Source organism: Schistocerca cancellata, chromosome 4 (assembly GCF_023864275.1).
Source record: "Schistocerca cancellata isolate TAMUIC-IGC-003103 chromosome 4, iqSchCanc2.1, whole genome shotgun sequence".
Taxonomy (NCBI): Eukaryota; Metazoa; Arthropoda; class Insecta; order Orthoptera; family Acrididae; genus Schistocerca; species Schistocerca cancellata.
Genome location: NC_064629.1, coordinates 160,879,664 through 160,902,485, shown reverse-complemented (window position 1 = coordinate 160,902,485; position 22,822 = coordinate 160,879,664). Strand labels below are relative to the sequence as shown.

At 42.5% G+C, this 22,822-nt stretch overlaps 1 protein-coding gene and 1 pseudogene across 1 annotated transcript in view; both read right to left on the bottom strand.

The window, feature by feature from the left end:
• Positions 1 to 7,878, bottom strand: part of LOC126183976 (trichohyalin-like) — a 46,746-nt gene extending 38,868 nt beyond the window's left edge. The window contains exon 1 of the mRNA XM_049926326.1: positions 7,792 to 7,878. Coding sequence (XP_049782283.1) covers positions 7,792 to 7,878 — 87 coding nt within the window. The remainder of the gene's footprint in view (positions 1 to 7,791) is intronic.
• Positions 7,879 to 18,732: 10,854 nt separating this feature from the next.
• On the bottom strand, positions 18,733 to 18,850 carry LOC126186089 (5S ribosomal RNA; annotated as a pseudogene).
• Between the last annotated feature and the right edge of the window lie 3,972 nt (positions 18,851 to 22,822).

The window sequence follows — 22,822 nt, the reverse complement described above, 5'->3', positions numbered from 1 at the left end:
ATCGAAAGTAACGCTATCCAGGATTGTGAACCAACATGGTGAGCCCCGCACCTGTAAGAACAACATGGTATTCGCTATAACTCATCAGTTCATTCGCAATGCCCGCATAAACATTTATTATTTTGCTCATGTTGTAAAATCTCGGGACTCAACACTGAATTTTCCTGTGTTGGTCCACCTCTTTTCCGCATCGTGATTCATTAAACAAGCTCTTGATAGGCGCAAGCTCGGGTGAGGGAAGGATGGGGAAGGAAATCGGCCGTGCCCTTTCAAAGGAAGCATCCCGGCATTTGCCTGAAGCGATTTAGGGAAATCACGGAAAACCTAAATCAGGATGGCCGGAGACGGGATTGAACCGTCGTCCTCCCGAATGCGAGTCCAGTGTGCTAACCACTGCGCCACCGCGCTCCGTCTCTAATGACCTCGTTGTCGACGGGACGTTAAACACTAATCTCCTCCTTCTCCTCTTGATAGGCTGAAAGGGAAAGAACGCATATTGATCTGTCTCCATAAAAAGCGTAAGACATTGTCCAAAACTGAACTGCTGACTAGCGCTAGCCATGTAAACCATCAGTTGTATGAATCAATTCGATGATATTTCGCACAACACATTTTACATTACTGCTTTAACTTCAAACTTGTAGAATAGGTGTAGTTCTGATGTATAGTAGTACTAATGATTTAATTATGATGTCGAGGTATTCACCCTCGTACAGCAGACCCGAAACCATAACATCTTGGAAGCTGATCATTTCATACACATTCCTGACGAGTAGTGCAGTTTTTGAATTGGTAGACCATTTTTTCTTCTTTCTTAAGAATCAGACTAACCACACAAGCTGGGTGTGCAGATCACGCACAATGCGAAAATGCTGATGGTAATTTAACGCCATCCTTAATGATACATGAACCTAGTAAGTTCCACACGCAAGAGTCGTAAAGTTTAAGAATGTGGAATTACTAACTAGGACGCTGTAACAATAACAACTGTACATATTATAAATTTTTTTCTTTCTGAATTTCGAGAGATTAATGTAAGCAATGTTTTGAATTTCTTTTTATTTTCGTATCGTTATGTTAAAGAAACTATAAGCAACTTTTGAAATGAATATTATTATTATGTTAGATTTCAAGTAATGTGGTAATCAAAGGGAAGTTTACTTAATGTTGAAACTCTTGTAAGATGTGAAAATTGTATTTTATACGCCTGGTCCATACGTAGGAAAGGTATTAATATATGTTGAGTAGAAAACCTGTGGTGAATACCCTACCTGTAGGGGAGCGGGAAAAGGTGGAGGCAGGCGAGTGCGGGAAAACGCACACTGGCGCGGTTCGGCACAACGGGCTCAGTATTACAGTCGGAGTTGGGCATCGGTCAGAGGAACACGTACCGTATCGAGGAGGCTATCCAGGAAAAGTGGATTCCATTGAGCCTCGGATGTGCCGATCCCGACGACTACATGGCATGGCTATATTCTTAGGCGCAAAATTGGAAAGATTACGACGCTAAGAAGAAGGAAAGTGCCGATGCAGTGAGAGCCTTAGCCGTGCTTGTATGTGTGCTGTGCTTCTCGCTATCTCGCTGCCCGCCATCCGCCGCACCGACTTGCACAGGTCAAACATTTAATTCATCTTTAGAATTGTATCTGTGTGGACCAGTGTCGAAAATGTTTCTAACTGTTCAATAATAATGTGACTTTTACCAGAATTGCCCTAACAATTAATCATCCTTATCACTGACCTAGACAGGGTCCTTACCACATATTGTGCAACCCGAGTATTCCGAACTGAAAGTTTAAAGTTAGTGTTAATGAGAATTATTAGCAGACAAATCTATGCTATAAAGAAGTTTAAAGTTCTGTGTGTTAATGCAAATGTTAGTAAAGAACAACAGTTTGATTAAATTGGAAGATAATTTTTTGAATTGAGCTAGCAATGACTCTTAATTAATTTGAGACAGAAAGAATGATAGTTAAATAATCCAGAAGTGAGACAAAAGAGTAGTAATCCATAGGTTAATAATTCTGAGTGTTAATTTACCTTCAGTAGTTAATAGTTTCAGTATAACGACCATAACAGTTTCAGGGCCCCCCCTTCTCTTGTCCATTCTTTCAAACCTTGAAGTGTACTGATCAGATTTGACCAGCAAAGTTAAGTTCCATATTAAACTTAAGTGTGTTAGTGTTTATCCATCCTTAATAGTGACATTGTATGTGTACTTTCAAGATTGCTAATTCTAGGGTAATCTATGCCCGATTTCAGTCTGATCAATATACAAAATGCAGTTCGTAGTAATCATTGCAGTGTGGTGTTGTGTATTTATAGCTCGTCCAAATTAGTACAAAAGGAGAAAACTTTAGTTCAGTGGATTTTTCCGGTTCCAAACTTTGCCACAAAACGCAACATTACTACGTGTTATTATGCTTGTACATGCACCCACTTGTACAAGGAAAAACTCACTCAATGCCTAATTAGGCTGGCGACCGAATTATTAATCATTGGTAGTATCTACTGTGTGTACTTCTTGTCCATGCGAACGAGTAATTATACTTTACATTTGCTTGACGCATCACTGTAGTTACTGACTGGATATAAGTCCGAATTGCTTCCAATTAGGTACACACGGTCAACTTATGTACTAAAATCCTTGTTTATAAGGTGAAGCCCGTGAACTTATTACAGTACAGGCTTTAGAGCGCTAACGTACGCCCTAGCGGGCAGTAGCGTTACAACGCGAAATACTTCAATTCTGCTGACAGAACCCATTTATAGGTTTATGAAAAGCATATCTGATTACAGTTCGTAAATTGCAATGTGTTCACATTATACCCTACGAAATGATCGTCAACAATGGTGAACGTATGTGATGAAACAGCAACGTCTTACGATAGTAATAACCTGTTCCCTTATAATCCAAGACATTTCAACTCGAACAACAGTCACCAGTGCTACACCACACAGCACCTCAACACGAAAACCGTCAGCAGACCACAGCACGCAATGTATTTAACACTGGCCACAAGTCAGAAATGCTAACTTCGTGTTCTAACGAATACTTGGCAACATATCGAAGAGTATTTAAGATACATTATACGATGAAAAGTATCCGGGCACCTGGCTGAAAATAACTTACAATTTTGTGGCGCCCTCCATCGGTAATGCTCGAATTCAAGATGGTGTTGGGCCCCCCCGTAGCCCTGATGACAGCTTCCACTCTCGGAGGCATACGTTCAGTCAGGAGCTAGAAGGTTTCTTGGGGAATGGCAGTCCATTCTTCATGGAGGGCTGCACTGAGGAGAGGTGTCAATGTCGGTCGTTGAGGCCTGGCACGAAGTTGGCGTTCCATACTTCTCAGAGGTGTTCTATAGGGTTCGGGTGAGGACTCTGTGCAGGCCAGTCTATTACAGGGACGTTATTGTCGTGTAACCTCTCCGCCACAGGCCGTGCATTATGAACAGGTGCTCGATCGTGTTGAAAGAGCTGTCGCCACCACCGAATTGCTCTCCAACAGTGGGAAGCAAAAAAGTGCTTAAAACATCAATGTAGGCCTGTACTGTGATACTGCCACGCAAAACAAGGAGTTCAAGCCCCCTCCATGAAAAACACAACCACACCATAACACCACCGCCTCCGTATTTTACTGTTGGCACTACACATGCTGGCAGAAGACGTTCACCGGCCATTCGCCATACCCACACCCTGCCATAGGATCGCCACATTGTGTACCGTGATTCGTCACTCCACACAATGTTTTTCGACTGTTCAATCCTCTAATGTTTACGCTCCTTACACCAAGCGAGGCGTCGTTTGGTATTTACCGGTGTGATGTGTGGCTTATGAGCAACCGCTCGACCATAAAATCCAAGTTTTCTCACCACCCACCTATATGTCATAATACTTCCGGAGGATCCTGATGCATTTTGGAATTCCTGTGTGATGGTCTGGATAGATGTCTGCCTATTACACATAGAGCCTCTTTAACTGTCGGTGGACTCTGTCAGTCAACAGACGAGGGCGTCCTGTACGCTTTTGCACTGTATGTGTCCCTTCACCTTCCCACTTCACTATCACATCGGAAACCGTGAACCTAGGGATGTTTAGGAGCGTAGAAATCTCGAGTACAGACTATGACACAAGTGACACCCTATCACCTGTCTGCGTTCGAAGTCCGTGAGTTTCTCGGTACGCCACATTCTGCTCTCTCAAGATTTCTAATGACTGCTGAGGTCGCTGATATGGAGCACATGGCAGTAGGTGGCAGTACAATGCACGTAATATGAAAAACGTATGTTTTTGTGGGTGACCAGGTACTTTTGATCACATAGTCTATGACCACCATAGGTTGAGTCTCCCCATAGGGACCTACATTTCAGAGCACAAGTCACACAGATTCACCAGAACTGAACGCTTAAAGGTACTTAGCAGAGGCACATACTCCTTCTCCCATTGCTCCGTATGTACGTGGAATAGAAAAAAAGACCAGCTAGAAGTGGTACAAGATAGTCTCCATATTTTGTTATATACAGGCTTACTAACCATCAAGAATATGCTGGAGCAAGACAGCATCAAAGTCTTTAATACCATATACAACACACACGAGACACCGCATATCACACGTCTCATGTCTGATGAATTGTAAGGGTATCTGAATAGAAAAATACGCTATAACAGTTCATACAGATGTGTGGGTAGCTTTGGCTCTTCTAGTACGGTACCATACTAGCATGTGTAGTAGTAGATTTAATAGATCAAAATGTAGACCCCATGACGCATTAAGATTGCAATAGGTTTTCGACTAACTGCATGTTCCCAGCCAGCTGTATCATGGCGATCCACACAATCTTTTGATGGATAGCAGTACAACTTTTTTTTAACTAACACCGATTTTCGTTATAGACATGCCTTAGTGTGGTGGAAATTTGATGTGGATGCAGATAGAATGTTAAACTCCAACCATCCTTCCTATAAACTGAATGTGATCTCATGTCCAACTGCCACTGCATTTTAAAGTGATTTCTCACATACATTATAAGTGTTTTACATTGTACATAGGACATCTAAGATATCCAGCAGATTTCCATCCACTACTCATCTACATTGTCCAGGCTTATTACCCTCAAGAACGAAGTTTCTGCTATGAATTTTTAACATGTTATTCTCACCTGTTTTTCCAACATAGTAAGGCACTGACCACAGTAACGGTTTTTTCATGATGTCACTCTGCAGGTGTTAAGTATATAATCCATAACGTCTTTGATGACGCCAGAATCCAAGATGTCTGACGTCACGATATGAATGCGATCCAAAACAGTTGCTTCAGTTACCATTGCACTTCGACCATCTACCTTCCCACTGATGATGATGACGATGATGAGAATGATGATGATGATCAGCAGCAGCATCTGAGATCTAACACTTCAAGGCAGAATAAACTGGCTCGCACACCGAATTGTAAGCATTAAGCCATTCATCTTTCTCAACAATTAATATTCTTTATGTGTGTGTATGTGTACATATTCATTTCCCTGGTTTTCTTTTATTTCTCCCTCAGTTCGAAAGTTCCATGATGTAGAACATGTGTTGCCAGATAAATAGTTTGCACTGCCTATTAAAAATATGTATCGAAATATCAGCCACCAAGTTGTGGTGGTTTCCTGTCTGCGGTAGAAATGCAAATACCTTAACGTGATAGTGCAATGGATAGTACTACTATATGTCAGAGCCACACCTATTCTGCGTGTTTGAAGTAACAACAGAAATATCATCGAGTTGATTGGAACATCCAAAGGTTTGTATTGCTAGAGCTAGTCAGCTGTTCAGTTTTGCGGGACATCAAGCCCTTTCTGGGGACAGAATAAAATCAGTATGTATTCCTTCTCTTTCAGGCTATCAAGAGCTTGTTTAACCCATGTAGCACAGAATCACGGCACAGAAAGGAGGTGGACCAACACACAAATTCAGTGTTGAGCTCCAAGATGTTACAATATGAGCAAAATGCTGAATGTTTATGCGGTAATTATGAATGAATTGATGAGGTCCTAGCAAATGCCATGTTTCTCCTAAAGGTGAGGAACTCACTCTGTCTGTTGGCGATCCTAGATAGCGTAACTTTCGACATGTTATTCGTTGGTTTCACGGTAAGACTGTTTATTTCACCTTAAAACCGACGTTAAAATCCAGTGACTTCTGTGGAAACGATACGACTTATCTCGTGGTCCTTTCGTCGCCCGACATAAAGATCCAGTGGGACGTGTGACGACGTTATATTCTGCAGGTCTTTATTCAGTGCATAGAGTATATCGTAAACTGTTGCTCTCTGGCACTCGCGAAGAAGCGTGTGAACTCGCCGCCACCCACAAGCACTCCGTGCTGTACCACGTGCTTCATATCCGAAGTATTCTGGGAGCGTCATACTTTCCTGCTACACGAATGAATGAAGGCTCGATTCACCTTTAGTTTCTGGGCCATATTCTTTAGCATAAAACTAGTGATAGTTTTACGTGTTGAAATTCCGAAGAAAAGAAGGGTACAGGCGGTAACTCTCGTAATATGCCACTGTTCTTCATCATTTCTATTTGCCACGTTTTGATGGGTCCAATTCGAGTTGTAAATAAGTGTAGAGGTGTTTCATCCTCAATTGTCAATGCTACATGATTTCCTTATATAAATTTGCATGTTTGACAGCTGGTTGATGTTGTTTATGTTATTGTCAGTAAATAGCCACACTACATCCCATACACAATTTATTTTTGTGGTGAATACACAATTTATTTTTGTGGTGAATGTTATATGCACAGTTTTTTCCTCCCAGAGCCTCGGCAAAAGTGTCCATCCTCGGGAGGACGAATATCCATTTCTTGATTTTCAGTTTCCATCCAGAACGTGTGTATGAATGATGTATGTACGTGTATGTATGCGTGGGTTATAGATTATTGGTGCTTCACAGTAGCTGCATTTCTCTCTCATCTATTCCATAGACTTGGCTGGAACGACTCTCAAGTGCTTCTCAATCCCAGCATTCCTCTCTCATTCTCACTGCTGTTACCCCTTACCTGTCACTTGGGTTAAAGTGCAAGTGTTTCCAAGTTTTCCTTCATTTTAACTCGGGACTTTCTTGGCTAACGCAGCACATCAGACTCTGCGACCTTGACTTCCGGCCTCAGCAGTGGTGTGCGGTGACGTGGCTCTTAGCAGCCGTGGGCGGACTTCTTTATCAAGATCATTGCGATCACAAACAGGGGACTTCTCCCTAACCTGGTATTTGTTTGTTTAAACAAAGATGAATTGTACTATCGTACTCCTTGAAGTTGTTTTCAACAAAGCACATGCAGAGTTGAATTTAGGACAAGGGGTGTGGCTGCAAGGATTACTCCACTTCGTGTAAGGTAGTTGAATGAACAGTATACACATGACATCTCTGTGGATATAACTGTCACCGGTGCACCTCCAGGGCGAGATAGAGAAATTGGAGTTAGGGGAAGCAGTTCACAGGAATTCTATTAGTAGCCATACACCTCTACGTGAGATCATTTCACTCCCAGTATGATGTTAAAGTGAAAAGTGGGAGGAAATTAACTTAGAATGAAGAGAAACAATGGCCACACACCCACCTGTGAGTGCATAGTAGCCCAGGAAAACATGTCAAATAGGTTGGCAGACGGGACTGGACCGCACAATCATCCTTTATCTCAGAGTTCGTATGCCAGTATTCTGGAACTTGGTTTCTAACGTCACATAACCTGTCCCAGTATCTCAGGTCTGGGCCAGTATGCTGGAATTCCACTTTCTTACAGATTTCACAATAGGTCTGAGTAGAATTGTGATGTCATAGAACCAGTGCAGTGCCTCTTCTTTGGGCCAGTATTCCAGGTCGGTCATCTTGGATTCTGACATCATAGAGTCTGTACCAGTCTTGAAATTCCTCCCCAAGTATTCCAAATCTGCCATTTTGCGTCACCATCTTGTTTTCTCATCTCATAGCAGGGCTGTGACAGTGTGCCAAGTCTTGGGTTGTGTTGTCATACTAAGACTGCACAGAATTCCAGGTCAGCCACACTGTGTCAGCCATGTTTTATCCCCGTCTGCGATCTTGCAACGCCATCTTGTATTCTGACGTCACAGCAAGACTGCACTAGTATTCCAAGGCTCAGATTCCCTGTACCAGTATTCCAAATTAAGCAGAATGACAACATGCCTTCTTCAATTTCCCACCAATTTATCCTTAGGACAACAACCATACTACCACACTAGTGCACTTGGGCTATTTACTTAATTTCCCCGACATATTTTGAATGTTCTGTCCAAATTTGGATTTCCCGTCATTCTATACATAGGGAAATTGACCTTTGTAAGGAAAACCCATGACTCATCGATGATACATCGATGACATCGTCTGTGATACGCTTTACGCTTGAACTCTTTTGGAATACCTACTAATGTCAAGGGTTAAATTATTAAAACTCTGTACAGACGCTGTGTAGAATCTCAACTTGGTGAACTAGTTGTTATTTTGGGTTCTGTCCCAAATGCAATGCAAGTTGAAAACCTCTTCAGTATAGACGCTTTTTGGTTTTTTCGACTGAGAATCAGAACTAGTATATTGTAATCATTGCAGCCGGCCGGTGTGACCGAGCGGTTCTAGGCGCTACAGTCTGGAACCGCGCTACCGCTACGGTCGCAGGTTCGAATCCTGCCTCGGGCATGGATGTGTGTGATGTCCTTAGGTCAGTTAGGTTTGAGTGGTTCTAAGTTCTAGGGGACTGATGACCTCAGATGTTAAGTCCCGTAGTGCTCAGATCCATATCAGCCATTTTGTAATCATTGCAAGTAGATAATTTTTTTCGTTCTTTCGGTATTTATAGATTGAGTGACGGTTTTGCTTAACGATGACTTATTCCAGACATTACTGTCAGCATTCTGTGTTCCTTGTTCCATGTTCTGGTGACAACTACGCCTCCATTTGCCTTAGTTGGTTTAATTGTCACCACTCTTTCTGGAGACCCCGTTTTGCGGACATGGCGTGTGGTTTCAATGCACAGCAGACTACTTGGTATCGAACATTGTTGTTCATAAAATAAGAAATTTCTATGTGGGTGTTTACATTTTGCAGTCACTGCTATGTTGTTATCTTTTCATTTGTGTTCCTCTGTTTCGAGAATAGAGCCAATGACAGCATTCATAAGTAAAATTTTTTTGAAGTGTGTTGTTGTTGTTGTTGTTGTTGTTGTGGTCTTCAGTCCTGAGACTGGTTTGATGCAGCTCTCCATGCTACTCTATTATGTGCAAGTTTCTTCATCTCCCAGCACCTACTGCGACCTACATCCTTCTGGATCTGCTTAGTGTATTCATCTCTTGGTCTCCTTCTACGATTTTTACCCTCCCCGCTGCACTCCAATACTAAATTGGTGACCCCTTGATGCCTCAGAACATGTTCTACCAGGCGATCCCTCCTTCTAGTCAAGTTGTGCCACAAATTTCTTTTCTCCCCAATTCTATTCAATACCTCCTCATTAGCTATGTGATCTACCCATCTAATTTTCGGCATTCTTCTGTAGCACCACATTTCGAAAGCCTCTATTCTCTTCTTGTCTAAACTATTAATCGTCCACGTTTCACTTCCATACATGGCTACACTCCAAATACTTTCAGAAACGACTTCCTGACAAATCTATACTCGATGTTAACAAATTTCTCTTCTTCAGAAACGCTTTCCTTGCCATAGCCAGTCTACATTTTATATCCTCTCTACTTCGACCATCATCAGTTATTTTGCTCCCCAAATAGCAAAACTCCTTTACTACTTTAAGTGTTTCATTTCCTAATCTAATTCCCTCAGCATCACCCGACTTAATTCGACTACATTCCATTATCCTCGTTTTGCTTTTGTTGATGTTCACCTTATATCCTTCTTTCAAGACACTGTCCATTCCGTTCAACTGCTCTTCCACGTCCTTTGCTGCCTCTGACAGAATTACAATGTCATCGGCGGAACTCAAATTTTTTATTTCTTCTCCATGGATTTTAATACCTACTCCGAACTTTTCTTTTGTTTCCTTTATTGCTTGCTCAATATATAGATTGAATAACATCGGGGATAGGCTTCAACCCTGTCTCACTCACTTCCCAACCACTGCTTCCCTTTAATGTCCCTCGACTCTTATAACTGCCATCTGGTTGTACAAATTGTAAATAGCCTTCCGTTTCCTGTATTTTATTCCTGCCACCTTCAGAATTTGAAAGAGAGTATTCCAGTCAACATTGTCAAAAGCTTTCTCTAAATCTACAAATGCTAGAAACGTGGGTTTGCCTTTTCTTAATCTACTTCTAAGATAAGTCGTAGGGTCAGTTTTACCTCACGTGTTCCAATATTTCTATGGAATCCAAACTGATCTTCCCCGAGATCGGCTTCTACCAGTTTTTCCATTCGTTTGTAAAAAATTCGCATTAGTATTTTGCAGCCGTGACTTATTAAACTGATAGTTCGGTAATTTTCTCATCTGTCAACACCTGCTTTCTTTGGGATTGGAATTACTATATTCTTCTTGAAGTCTGAGGGTATTTCGCCTGTCTCATACATTTTGCTCACCAGATGGTAGAGTTTTGTCAGGACTGGCTCTCCCCAGGCTGTCAGTAGTTCTAATGGAATGTTGTCTACTCCCGGGGCCTTGTTTCGACTTAGGTCTGTCAATGCTGTGTCAAATTCTTCACGCAGTATCATATCTCCCATTTCATCTTCATCTACATCCTCTTCCATTTCTATAATATTATCCTCAAGTACCTCGCCCTTGTATAGACCCTCTATATACTCCTTCCACCTTTGTGTTTTCCCTTCTTTGCTTAGAACTGCATTTCCATCTGAGATCTTGAAATTCATACAAGTGGTTCTCTTTTCTCCAAAGGTCTCTTTAATTTTCCTGTAAGCAATATCTATCTTACCCCTAGTGAGATAAGCCTCTACATCCTTACATTTGTCCTCCAGCCACGCCTGCTTAGCCATTTTGTACTTCCTATCGATCTCATTTTTGAGACGTTTGTATCCCTTTTTGCCTGCTTCATTTATTGCATTTTTATATTTTCTCCTTTCATCAATTAAATTTGTATTGTCTTTCATCAATTGAATTCAATATCTCTTCCGTCACCCAAGGATTTCTATCAGCCCTCGTCTTTTTTCCTACTTGATCCTCTGCTGCCTTCACTACTTCATCCCTCAAAGCTACCCATTCTTCTTCTACTGTAATTCTTTCCCCATTATTGTCAATTGTTCCCTTATGCTCTCCCTTAAACTCTGTACAACCTCTGGTTTAGTCAGTTTATCCAGGTCCCATCTCCTTAAATTCTCACCTTTTTGTAGTTTCTTCAGTTTTAATCTACAGTTCGTAACCAATAGATTGTGGTCAGAGTCCACATCTGCCCCTGGAAATGTCTTACAATTTAAAACCTGGTTCCTAAATCTCTGTCTTACCATTATATAATCTATCTGAAACCTGTCAGTATCTCCAGGCTTCTTCCATGTATACAACCTTCTTTTATGATTCTTGAACCAAGTGTTAGCTATGATTAAGTTACGCTCTGTGCAAAATTCTACCAGGCGGCTTCCTCTTTCATTTCTTACCCCCCAATCCATATTCACTTACTACGTTTCCTTCTCTTCCTTTTCCCACTGTCGAATTCCAGTCTCCCATGAATATTAAATTTCACTATATGAATAATTTCTTTTATCTCATCATACATTTCTTCAATTTCTTCGTCATCTGCAGAGTTAGTTGGCATATAAACTTGTACTACTGTAGTAGGCGTGGGCTTCGTGTCTATCTTGGCCACAACAATGCGTTCACGATGCTATTTGTAGTAGCTTACCCGCATTCCTATTTTTTTATTCATTATTAAACCTACTCCTGCATTACCCCTATTTGATTTTGTATTTATAACCCTGTATTCACCTGACAAAAAGGCTTGTTCCTCCTGCCACCGAACTTCGATAATTCCCACTTTACCTAACTTTAACCTATCCATTTCCCTTTTTAAATTTTCGAACCTACCTGCCCGATTAAGAAATCTGACATTCCACGCTCCGATCCGTAGAACGCCAGTTTTCTTTCTCCTGATAACGACGTCCACTTGAGTAGTCCCGCCCGGAGATCCAAATGGGGGACTATTTTACCTCCGGAATATTTTACCCAAGAGGACGCCATCATCATTTAACCACACAGCAAAGCTGCATGCCCTCCGGAAAAATTACGGCTGTAGTTTCGCCTTGCTTTCAGCCGTTCACAGTACCAGCACAGCTAGGCCGTTTTGGTTAGTGTTACAAGGCCAGATCAGTCAGTCATCTAGACTGTTGCCCCTGCAACTACTGAAAAGGCCGCTGCCCCTCTTCAGGAACCACACGTTTGTCTGGCCTCTCAACAGATACCCCTCCGTTGTGGTTGCACCTATGGTACGGCTATCTGTATCGCTGAGGCACGCAAGCCTCCCCACCAACGACAAGGTCTGTGGTTCATGGGGGGGGGGGGGGTTGGCGTGTATAATGATCAAAAGACGTGTTGCCTACTTATAATGTTTACGTTATAAACACTAGAATTATCCACAACTGTGAATGATGTTTCCACTATTCCTTGAACTTAGGCAGAAAAGCAGAAATAGTTGTTAAATCTTATTATTTTATTGTATTTAATTTGCAGTTTGTGCGCCTAAGTATAATAAGAGATTTCACTCTAGTCCCTGGAGCTAGTTACAGAGATGGCGACTGATTACCTCAGAAGTTAAGTCCCATAGTGCTTAGAGCCATTTGAACCATTTTAACAGAGATGTCAATAAAACTCAATGAAATATACTTTTGGTATTATGAGCCTCAGCAGCCACGTCTATGAAACGTAAGCTGTAAGCCTAATCACTTCCAAGCCCACTCAAGGCACACATTGCCTAGTATTCTTCCTGCAGGTAGTATAACTGAATATTGGCAACAACAGTGAATAAATTTGGTAAATGTGCGACCGACGATAGTTACTTGCTGGATGGCACAGAATCGTCCCGATAAATTCACTTGATCTTACATGTCATTACCATTGAATAATCTTTGTGAGTTTCACTTAAGGTGAGACCTAAGGTTATCAGTTTATGGTTGAGTCCAGGAAAGTCATTCCACATAGAAGTTGCTACTAATCTCGCCTTTCATGTTGTGATACGTCGGTCCTAGCCACCATTGGAGCAAAAGTGAGAGGTTAATACTGTTTTGAAATCAGCAGAGTGAGTTATCATGTAGTAGCAACACCCGACACAGTTTTCTTACACTGCAACCAATAGGTGTCTCAATTGTTGGCTACAAATGCCACACCCCTGGTAAGCAGTTGCTTGTGCACAACACCCTTTCTCAGCCAGTACCTACGTGAAAAACATGTGTACGCTGCCGTTTGCTCGAGTATATGTCCCTTATTATGGCTCAGGTGTTAATTTATTCTTACGAAAGGCATCATAGCTTGCCACCAGCAATAGTGCTGCATAGGAATGCCCGATTGTGTTTAAGCAAAAATGCAGTAATAGCCACTGCTTTGAATTTTCTCTTTATGAGAGTACTGAAGACCTATCTCTTCTAATTTTTAAAAACCATTCAAAAGCCGAGATCTCACAAAATACATTTTATTCAAGACAACCAGTTTCAACAGTCTTTGCTGTCATCTTCTGGTCTTAAAAAATTTTTGTAGTAAAACATGTTGACTTGCGGGCGCTGTACTTATACACCACTGTGAGGTCCGACTTGTGGCAGTTGCATTTTGGACCAGCCCAGCGAATGGCCTACTCATGGAGGCTGGGGTTGCTCCACTACATATAAGGCATCAATAACTGCTGCTAAACTATGCGATACACATTCACTGGTCCCCTGAGCATCTGAACTACCATGTACTTTCTCCTAGTAAGGAGATACACCTCCCACAACAAGGGTCCAGAACTGGAGTCAGGGTCGCAGTTCGCATACAATGTCTCTGCTCTGAATCCCAATTTTCCCCCACTGTCACCCATTGCCAGGGAGCAATTGCATTCTCCCACATGGTGTGTACCCTGTCCTCAGATCTGTCTGGACCTATACTTTCACAGAAACACACTGCTGACGCCATGGTTTTTCGCCACCTGTACCTGGGTGCATCAATATAAGCACTTCTTACATTTGCAGCTACCTTTCTCTGGAGCCTCCTGGGCTGCCACCTCGCCTCTACCATACGCTCTAACAATCCTGTCACATAGCTGCCCCACTCTGCAACAGGGGGCGCCTTGATGCATTTGCGGATTTGGAAGTGGTACACACTGACAGCTCTACGATCGATGAATGAACCAGTTTTCCCTACACACATGCAAGGTACACATGAACTACACTCCCTGCAGAACGAATGCAGTGCATACACTGTGGTTCACTCAAGCCCTTAGTCACAATCATTCTTCCGCTGGCAAGACTTTCCTAATCATCAGTCACTCCATGAGCAGTCTTCAGGCTACTGACCAGCGCTATCCTCGACACCTCTTAGCTGAACCTCTCCAGGATCTCACCTACACACAATGGGTATAGAAAAGCAGCTCATATTGGTAGGCTGTGTGGTGAGGGTGATGAGGCCGTACCACACAGAGATCAAAAGAAACAGAATATCAAGGTCTTCAAGTTCTTATGAAATGTGTCTAATAAAGTACTAGTAAGGGGCCTCCTACTACTCTTTAAGGACACTCGTTGGCTTTACTAGAACCAGAGGAAGTGAAACAACATAACATACCCAGTTTCATTGCGGACAATAGTGGGCAAGGACTGCTGCTATTTATACCTCCCTGCTCAAATCAAGTCAAATTACAGCACCCTTGCAGGGTGTGGCAGCTGTGAGCGAGGATTGTGTGAGCTAATGATGGAGATGAGGTGGGAGCCCAAGAGGCTCCAAAGAAAGGCAGCTGCAAATGTAACAAGTTCTTATACTGATGCATCTGCACTGCTTGATACACCAGGCCATGGCTGGCTGGCTGCTGAATTCTACTGCGCTGGCTGTGTATGCCTTGTGATGCTGAAATGGTACTCCACTGTGCTAGCACCATCATTACGTAAGACAGTGACATGATTTCTGCACCAGCAGCGTATTCTCAATGATGGTGTATCTTATAAAGCCCTTGGCCATGTCCAGCAGTATCACGGCGGGGGTACCCACGACGTGGAGATGCCCATCTTGCGATGACATGCAATGGCTGGTGTGCACATGGGGTGACCAGCTGTATTCTGGGCAGGAGTCACCTGTGCTGCTGGAGATGACCTAGTGTGGCCTGCTGCACCGTAGCACAAAGTCCAGGGAGGAATTTCGTTTGTCAGGTTCTTGCCCTGCCATGATCTCGAACTGGAGACTTCTACTGGCAGGTCAATGTGGCATTCTTGTCTGGCACAGCCCTGTCATCCTGATAGGGAAGCAAGACTAAGAATAATTCTGTTATAAAACTGACCAGTACTTACAGTGGGCAGTGGCACACTTGTTGTGCACATGCGCTACTACCAATCATATACTGTAAAACATTACTGCTAGTGTCAAAGTCGAAATCTGCCTTGCCCCACTAGGCTCTGCAATACCACTGACTTTGCTGTTTCTACAAGCTAACATATCTCTCAACACTGCATCACCCTCATTGAATTATTGAAGTGACAACATCCTGCACTTATCTGCTGTCAGTGCTGCTGCAGTACACCTCTCAGTCTCTCACTATTATGCCCATGCATGGTTGGTATGCCACAAAATCAAAATCCAGGATCTCCTTTCTGATCTCCATCCAGCTTGACTGTCGCCTTTACTGAACATGCTGACTGGCTGGCCAAGTTGGCTACAAGGATGCCAACTTTGAATATAGGAGTACCAGAACTGTACCTTCAGTCACTTCCACACCATCAGTTATGGGAGGTCTGGAACATGGAATGGTGTGCCGTGGATCACAACTATATGGCATTCTTCCCTTCATGCTTCTCGCAAAGAATCTACCATTCTGTCGGCTTTGCGCTGGCCTCAGTTGGCTGACCAATGGCCACATCCTATGATATGAGGATCCACCCTACTACCAGTGTGGCCCCTAGCTGACAGTGGGCCACATCTTATTGGACTGCTCTAATTTGGCTACGTTAAGGCGAAACCTGAAACTTGCTGACACGCCATCTCTGGGGTTAGCGGACGATGCCAAAGTGTTTGCTCTGTTTTTACGTTTTACCAGTGAAGGTAGTTTCTACTCTCTGTGAGGTATGGCACATTGGCTTTGTCGGATGTTTGAGGGATTATGAGGGGTGCCCAGTAACCTGCCCTGATCCAGGGGGTCCATGGCTGACCTTGCTCAGTGGTCCGGCCTGGCTCCTGCCCTTCCCACTTTTAAATTATTCTTATTCTTTTACATCTTTCATTGATTTATTATCTAGTTTCTATTGATCTCTTTCCTGAGCCACGTGGGCTTAGCCGAGCGGTCTAGGGCGCTGTAGTCATGGACTGTGCAGCTGGTCCCGGTGGAGGTTCGTGTCCTCCCTCGGACATGGTTGTGTGTGTTTGTCCTTAGGATAATTTAGGTTAAGTATTGTGTAAGCTTAGGGACTGATTACCTTAGAAGTTAAGTCCCATAAGATTTCACACACATTTGAACTTCTTTTTCCTGAGATTTTATCAACTTGTCCACGCTGTTAGTTTTTTTGTGGTAATGTAGGGTGAGGAAATACCAGTTGCATGAAGAGAATATGTTGTAAGTAGGCTGTTTAGGTTTTCATATTGGTAACGCCACGTAGCTCTCTGTATGAAAACCACTGGCTGTGCTGTGTGCAGCCTGTGGCTGGTTAGCATTGTTATAATATTCGCTATTGTAGTGCTGGACAGTTGGCTGTTAACAGCGCGTAGCGTTGCGCAGTTGGAGGTGAGCCGCCAGCAGTGGTGGATGTGGGGAGTGAGATCGCGGGGTTTTGAGAGCGGATGATCTGGACAGAGACAGTAAATTTGTAAGACTGGATATCATGAACTGATATATATATAATGACTTTTGAACACTATTAAGATAAATACATTGTTTGTTCTGTATCAAAATCTTTCATTTGCTAACTATGCCTATCAGTAGTTAGTGCCTTCAGTAGTTTGAATCTTTTATTTAGCTGGCAGTAGTGGCGCTCGCTGTATTGCAGTAGCTTGAGTAACAAAGATTTTTGTGAGGTAAGTGATTTGTGAAAGGTATAGGTTAATGTTAGTCAGGGCCATTCTTTTGTAGGGATTATTGAAAGTCAGATTCCGTTACGTTAAAAATGTTGTGTATCAGTTTAAGCACAGTCATGTACAATTTTTCTAAGGGGACTTTTCAGTGTCTCCTACTGCGTAACATGTTCTGGAGGCCTACAGCTGCTTTCTGGGTGAAGCAACTCACGCACCTGCTCCCTCTTAACCCTCTCTCACGTCTACCTGCTTCTGTCACTGGGTTTTGCCAATTCTCTGTTACAATCGGGCACATCAAAGTTTTTATTCTGTGTCCTTCCTCTCTAAGAAATCTTCCCGTCTTGAATGGAGGGATTGATAACCTCGTAGTTTGGTCCCCATCAGTCTAACTCAATTCTCCAACTTGCAGAACAGAAGGCCGTTTCTCACTTAGAAATAGATATTAGTCGTCAGCAAGCATTTGTATTGCTGGCCCACAGGGACATGTTATTCATTGTAGCTACCAGTGACCTGCCTCATTGTGTATCTCAGACTGTTAGTTTATGCACATGATAAAACTTTACTTTGTATCGTGACAGCCCAGCTCTCGACAAGATTACAGTGCATGTGGGAAAGACTTGACTCAGCATTAAATTGATCTAAAGCTAGTAATTTTTTTTTTTTGTAATCCAGACAAAATTCAGTAGCTTATGTTACATTTGCCTGAGAATAATGTTTCATACTTTTAGGAATTCGCATTGACACCGAACTGAATTGGGGTTAGTCTGCCAACCAAGTCATGAGTGTCCTACCTCATGTGGAAACTGAGAGATGTAGTTAGTAATAATCATTTCCATATGGCACACCGTATTTCAGGTTCTTTCAGACTTACTCATGTGATGGCTTTCTCCTCATATCAACAATATTTTAAAAACTTAAATAAAGTTTGTCGATATAATATCCAAGACTGGTCTTATGGAGCTCTGTCACCTCCTTTTTACCGGGCTTGGAATAGTAACAGTTGTCAATCTACCTATGTCACTGCACTCTGTTAAGAGCAACATTAAAGAATGTGGTGCCAGGGTAGCTATTCTCAATCTCGATACCAAAAATAAGGCAAACATTGACGCTTCATGCCACAGGCTAGTAAGAACAGTAAATTTTATCAATTTTTAACAAATTTCCTTTCTGCTCAATCCATGCCATTTAAAAATTTCAAAAGAAAACTATGTAACTTGATGACAAAATAATCGTTGTCACATTATAAGCAAATACTGTGATATGGGCAATGCTGATTTTACTGTTTAAAGTTGTAGTAGTACTCTTCACTTTGACTGCAGTTGTAGGCTACCTGAAACTAAACTCCTCCCGAACAGGCCATGAAGGCCCAACGGTACTGACCGGCCACCATGTCATCCTCAGCTCATAGGCGTCATTGGATGCGGATATGGAGGGGCATGTGGTCAGCACACCCCTCTCCCGGCCGTATCCCAGCTTCTGAGACCAGAGTTACTACTTCTCAATCGAGTAGCTCCTCAGTTTGCCTCACAAGGACTGAGTGCACCCCACTTACCAACAGCGCTCAGAAGACCGGTTGGTCACCCATGCAAGTGCTAGCCCAGCCCAACAGCGCTTAACGTCGGTGATCTGATGGGAACCGTTGTTACCACTGCGGCAAGGCCGTTGGCTTGTAGACCACCACTGACTGAAATTAATGGTATTTAATTTGTTAAATGATGAGTATCATATCTAATTTCAGTCTATGCAAAAAACTCCTGGCCAAGTGTTCTTGGGATGTTGGATTTGGTGGTTGACCATATTAGTTTGTGTGACAAGTCTGCCGTATCTGCACTAGTACGTTCAGGCAGTGGAGGCAGTTTGGATTTGGAAGTTAAGAAACCGAGTATGTTTTCATGTTAAACTTCATATTCTGTAATGTAAAATTTATGGCTGGTTGTAATTTTGATACAGGAACAGAAATTTACCATGTACAGGAAAATAATCCCATTTTGTTACTGTAACAGAGATTCCAAGTTTGTAACAGTGAACAAATATGGGCATGCGTGTATGAATGTGTATATGTATGTATGTATTGAACTGGGGACCTAGAAACGATGGAGAGGCTTCATCCCCGTCGCAGCCCTCAGTGGTACACAAAGCCACAACAGGCTACAGCAGTCCACTCACCCTACCTCCGCCCCACGCCGAGCCCAGGGTTATTAGGGTTATTGTGTGGTTCGGCCCCCAGTGGACCCCCCCCCCCCCTCGTATGGTCTCATTCTAGACGGGTGGAACCACCAATGTTTGCGCAGTAGAGTAATTATGAGGTACGCGTACGTGGAGACTGTTTGAACAGCAATCACCGACATAGTGTAACTGAGGCGGAATAAAAGAAACCAGACCGCATTCGCTGAGGCAGTTGGAAAACAGCCTTAAAAACCACCCACAGGCTGGCCGGCACACAGGACCCCGACACTACTCCACCGGGCGGTTTTGAGCCAGGGACCGGTACGCCTTCTCGCCAGGGAAGTAATGCGTTAGATCGCACGGCTAGCCGGGTATGCTAATATGGGCATAGTAACATAGAAACATACCTGTTGAGGTGCAAATAAGGTATTAGTGTTCGGAGACACAGTTAAAAATCATCCTTTCAAATCTCTTATAAAGATGGCATAATGATGGAGGCTAATAACTCTGAGTATCAGTTTCAACATAGCAATTATCTTAGTTTGCCTCCATATTTTTTGGAATATTTTTATCTACTTTATTCTTATGTTATCCAAGCCAGCTGCCTTGATTTTCTTACTCTGCTGTATAAATTTTTGCAGCTGTTTTTCGGCAGGTGGAGTGCAGAGCTCATTCGTTTCTATGTGCTCTTGCCTCTGAATCTTGGGTTCTTCACCACATTTGTCTGTTTTACCATTTTTAAGAACCTGTTGAGCTAATAGCTCAGAACTAATAGAAGTGTTGATAACTACTGACAATAAGGCAACTGAGGGGTGCATTATTTGGAAAGTTACCAGCGTAAAAAATGTACAAGCAGTGATATGTCGATGCATGTTTTCGCAGTAGAGGCAGTTCCTTGTTTATATTCCGGATGGCACGCCTCAGCTGACTGAGTGTATTCAAGTGAACATTTATTGTAACTGTTGACCCATGTTTCATGAAATCAGCTAAAAGTTCACCATTTTGCATCCCAGGAAACAGTAGCCATCAATTTTTAACCTAAGTAAGATGATTTCTGGAGTTTTTTATTTCAGAGTTATTGGCTGAGGTCATTGCTTTGATTGCTATTATTATTCTGCATTGACGTAAGATATCCACGTATCGTAACCCTCATAATGTAAAAATACAGATATCTCCATCATGTCGACAGTGGTCCACAAACGCTTGCCCACTTAACATTGCACTTTGTGTCAATCAGTGACCATTTCTGGTACTCACCTTGTGCACTAGTTAATTGGCGAAAGTTTACTTTCTGTGACAGTCGTGTAAGTAGTGGTGCGTCCAACATGTTGATCAGACCTCAGTCTTTTGTGCACTTGCATAATTCGTCTGTCTGAGCACTTGATCTGTCATTGCAATTTTCATCAAAATCATCCTAACAAAATGGTTCAAATGGCTCTGAGCACTATGGGACTTAACATCTATTGTTATCAGTCCCCTAGAACTTAGAACTACTTAAATCTAACTAACCTAAGGACATCACACAACACCCAGTCATCACGAGGCACAGAAAATACCTGACCCCGCCGGGAATCATCCTAACAGCAGCCTCTTTTAAAGTCTTGACATTTTTTTAACTATTTACTTCATCCATTACTGTAGGCTCGCAAACTTGTGTGCAGACAAGTCCTGGAGTTGTCCTCCCAGTTTTCTCAAAGAGAGCCACCTGAACCATTTCCATCTGCTGCAGAATGATGTTGACCAGTGTATGTCCCTGTTGGATAACCACTATCCTTAAAACAGAGACTGTAGTACTATAAGTCTGTTTCCATATTTCCAGCTTCAGCTTTCTCTTGATCCATTCATCATGAGGAGTATAAGTATTAGATGCCTCGCTGGTTCCCTTATTCCCTGCCTTGGAGATAGAATGGGTCTGATTACACCCTTCACTCCAAGGTAGTCTTTCTTTTTTGGTGGTTTTAGGATCAAGACCTTTTAGTACCCTCCATTTATGTTTATGAAGCCATTCTTTAACTTCCATTTCTTCTTGTTTATGGAGAAGTTTCGTCTTCTAAGTCCAAGACAACAATTTCATCTCGCCCTGGTCCAACTTCAAAGTAACAGTTTCCACTTCTGGGACTGATCTAGTACCTGATCCAAATGTGGCAACAGCTTCCATAATTTCCAACCCTGAGGTTTGGGTGTTTAGGACTCAAGTCCCTCAGTTTTTCTTTTGTTTTCTGTGTTCATTTTGGTTCTCCGAGAATTGGGGATCCATTCAGTAGACACCATAGAACCCAATGCTAAACAAGGCTAATTACTCAGGGAGGTCACCCAGTATCCCTGAGACTCCATTAATGACACATCTTCCCATGTGCCATATACACCTCAGCATGGATTACTTCACACCTTTAGTTTAGTATCTGGGGAATTGGGGAAGGACTATTGAAGTGGATGTGAGAGAGATGGGGCGCTGGACTCTTTTCATCTGGTTCATCTGCTGAGGCCTGTCCAGCATGAGAGATCCTTCCAGTCTCAGCTTAATACGAACACACAAGCCTCTCTGCTCACACTATAATTACTTCAACAAGCTGGTGTCTCCTGGAGAAGTGGAGTACCTAATAACCTGCCGCTTTGTGTATTTTACGTACAAATAGTTCAAACATCATAAATGATTGTATTGAAAACGCAGAGCCAAACAAAACATGTTTGAAGAGACAGGCAACTGGGCTCTTACTCATGCACTCCTGAATAGATTTAGCAATGTGATACCATGCAGCCCTTCAGTTTATACGTCAAATGTTTCTATTACCATTCAGTTTGTTTGAGAGTTCCAGTGACACTGGATAAGCGCTTAATGGCTCCCTTGTGGCACTTACATGAGCAGTGGGATGGGGAAGTAGGTTTAGGCACGTCACTGGACTTGAGAAGTAATATACTGCTATTATGTGAATGACAAAAGGCAAGTCTGATGCATGATGAGGTGGTAAGGTAATCTGTATCATACTGTAGTCATACCCATGGCATAGAAGGTGATTAATCAGTCCTTATTTTAGGAGGAATTTTGCTAACAGAGGAATATTCATTGATTTTTACTTTGGAAATAACTGGGATCCGGTAGAGCCATTTTGTTTGGGGAGCGAAGTAGGTAACATCTCACCTCCTAGTTCAGGCTGAGTGGTTGAGAGGCAGAAGCAAATAAACAAGAGAGAAATTCGTTGTTGCTTGTTACGTATCTCTCCATGTTGGAAACCAACACTTTCGTTGGTGGAAACTGATGGAGTTTCAAAAGAGGGTCATTCCACTGAGAAAGAAGTCATTACTCACTTGAAAGTAGCGTATGTAAGTGGAGATCGGATGTTGAGTATGATTGACAGCTGCCAGCCATTGCACCAATTGTCATTCCTCTGAAATTCTTCTTACATTTTGGAACAGTTTTCTGGTGTTGTGACCTCCCTATAGACAATATCATCGTCTGATGACAGTTTCACAGA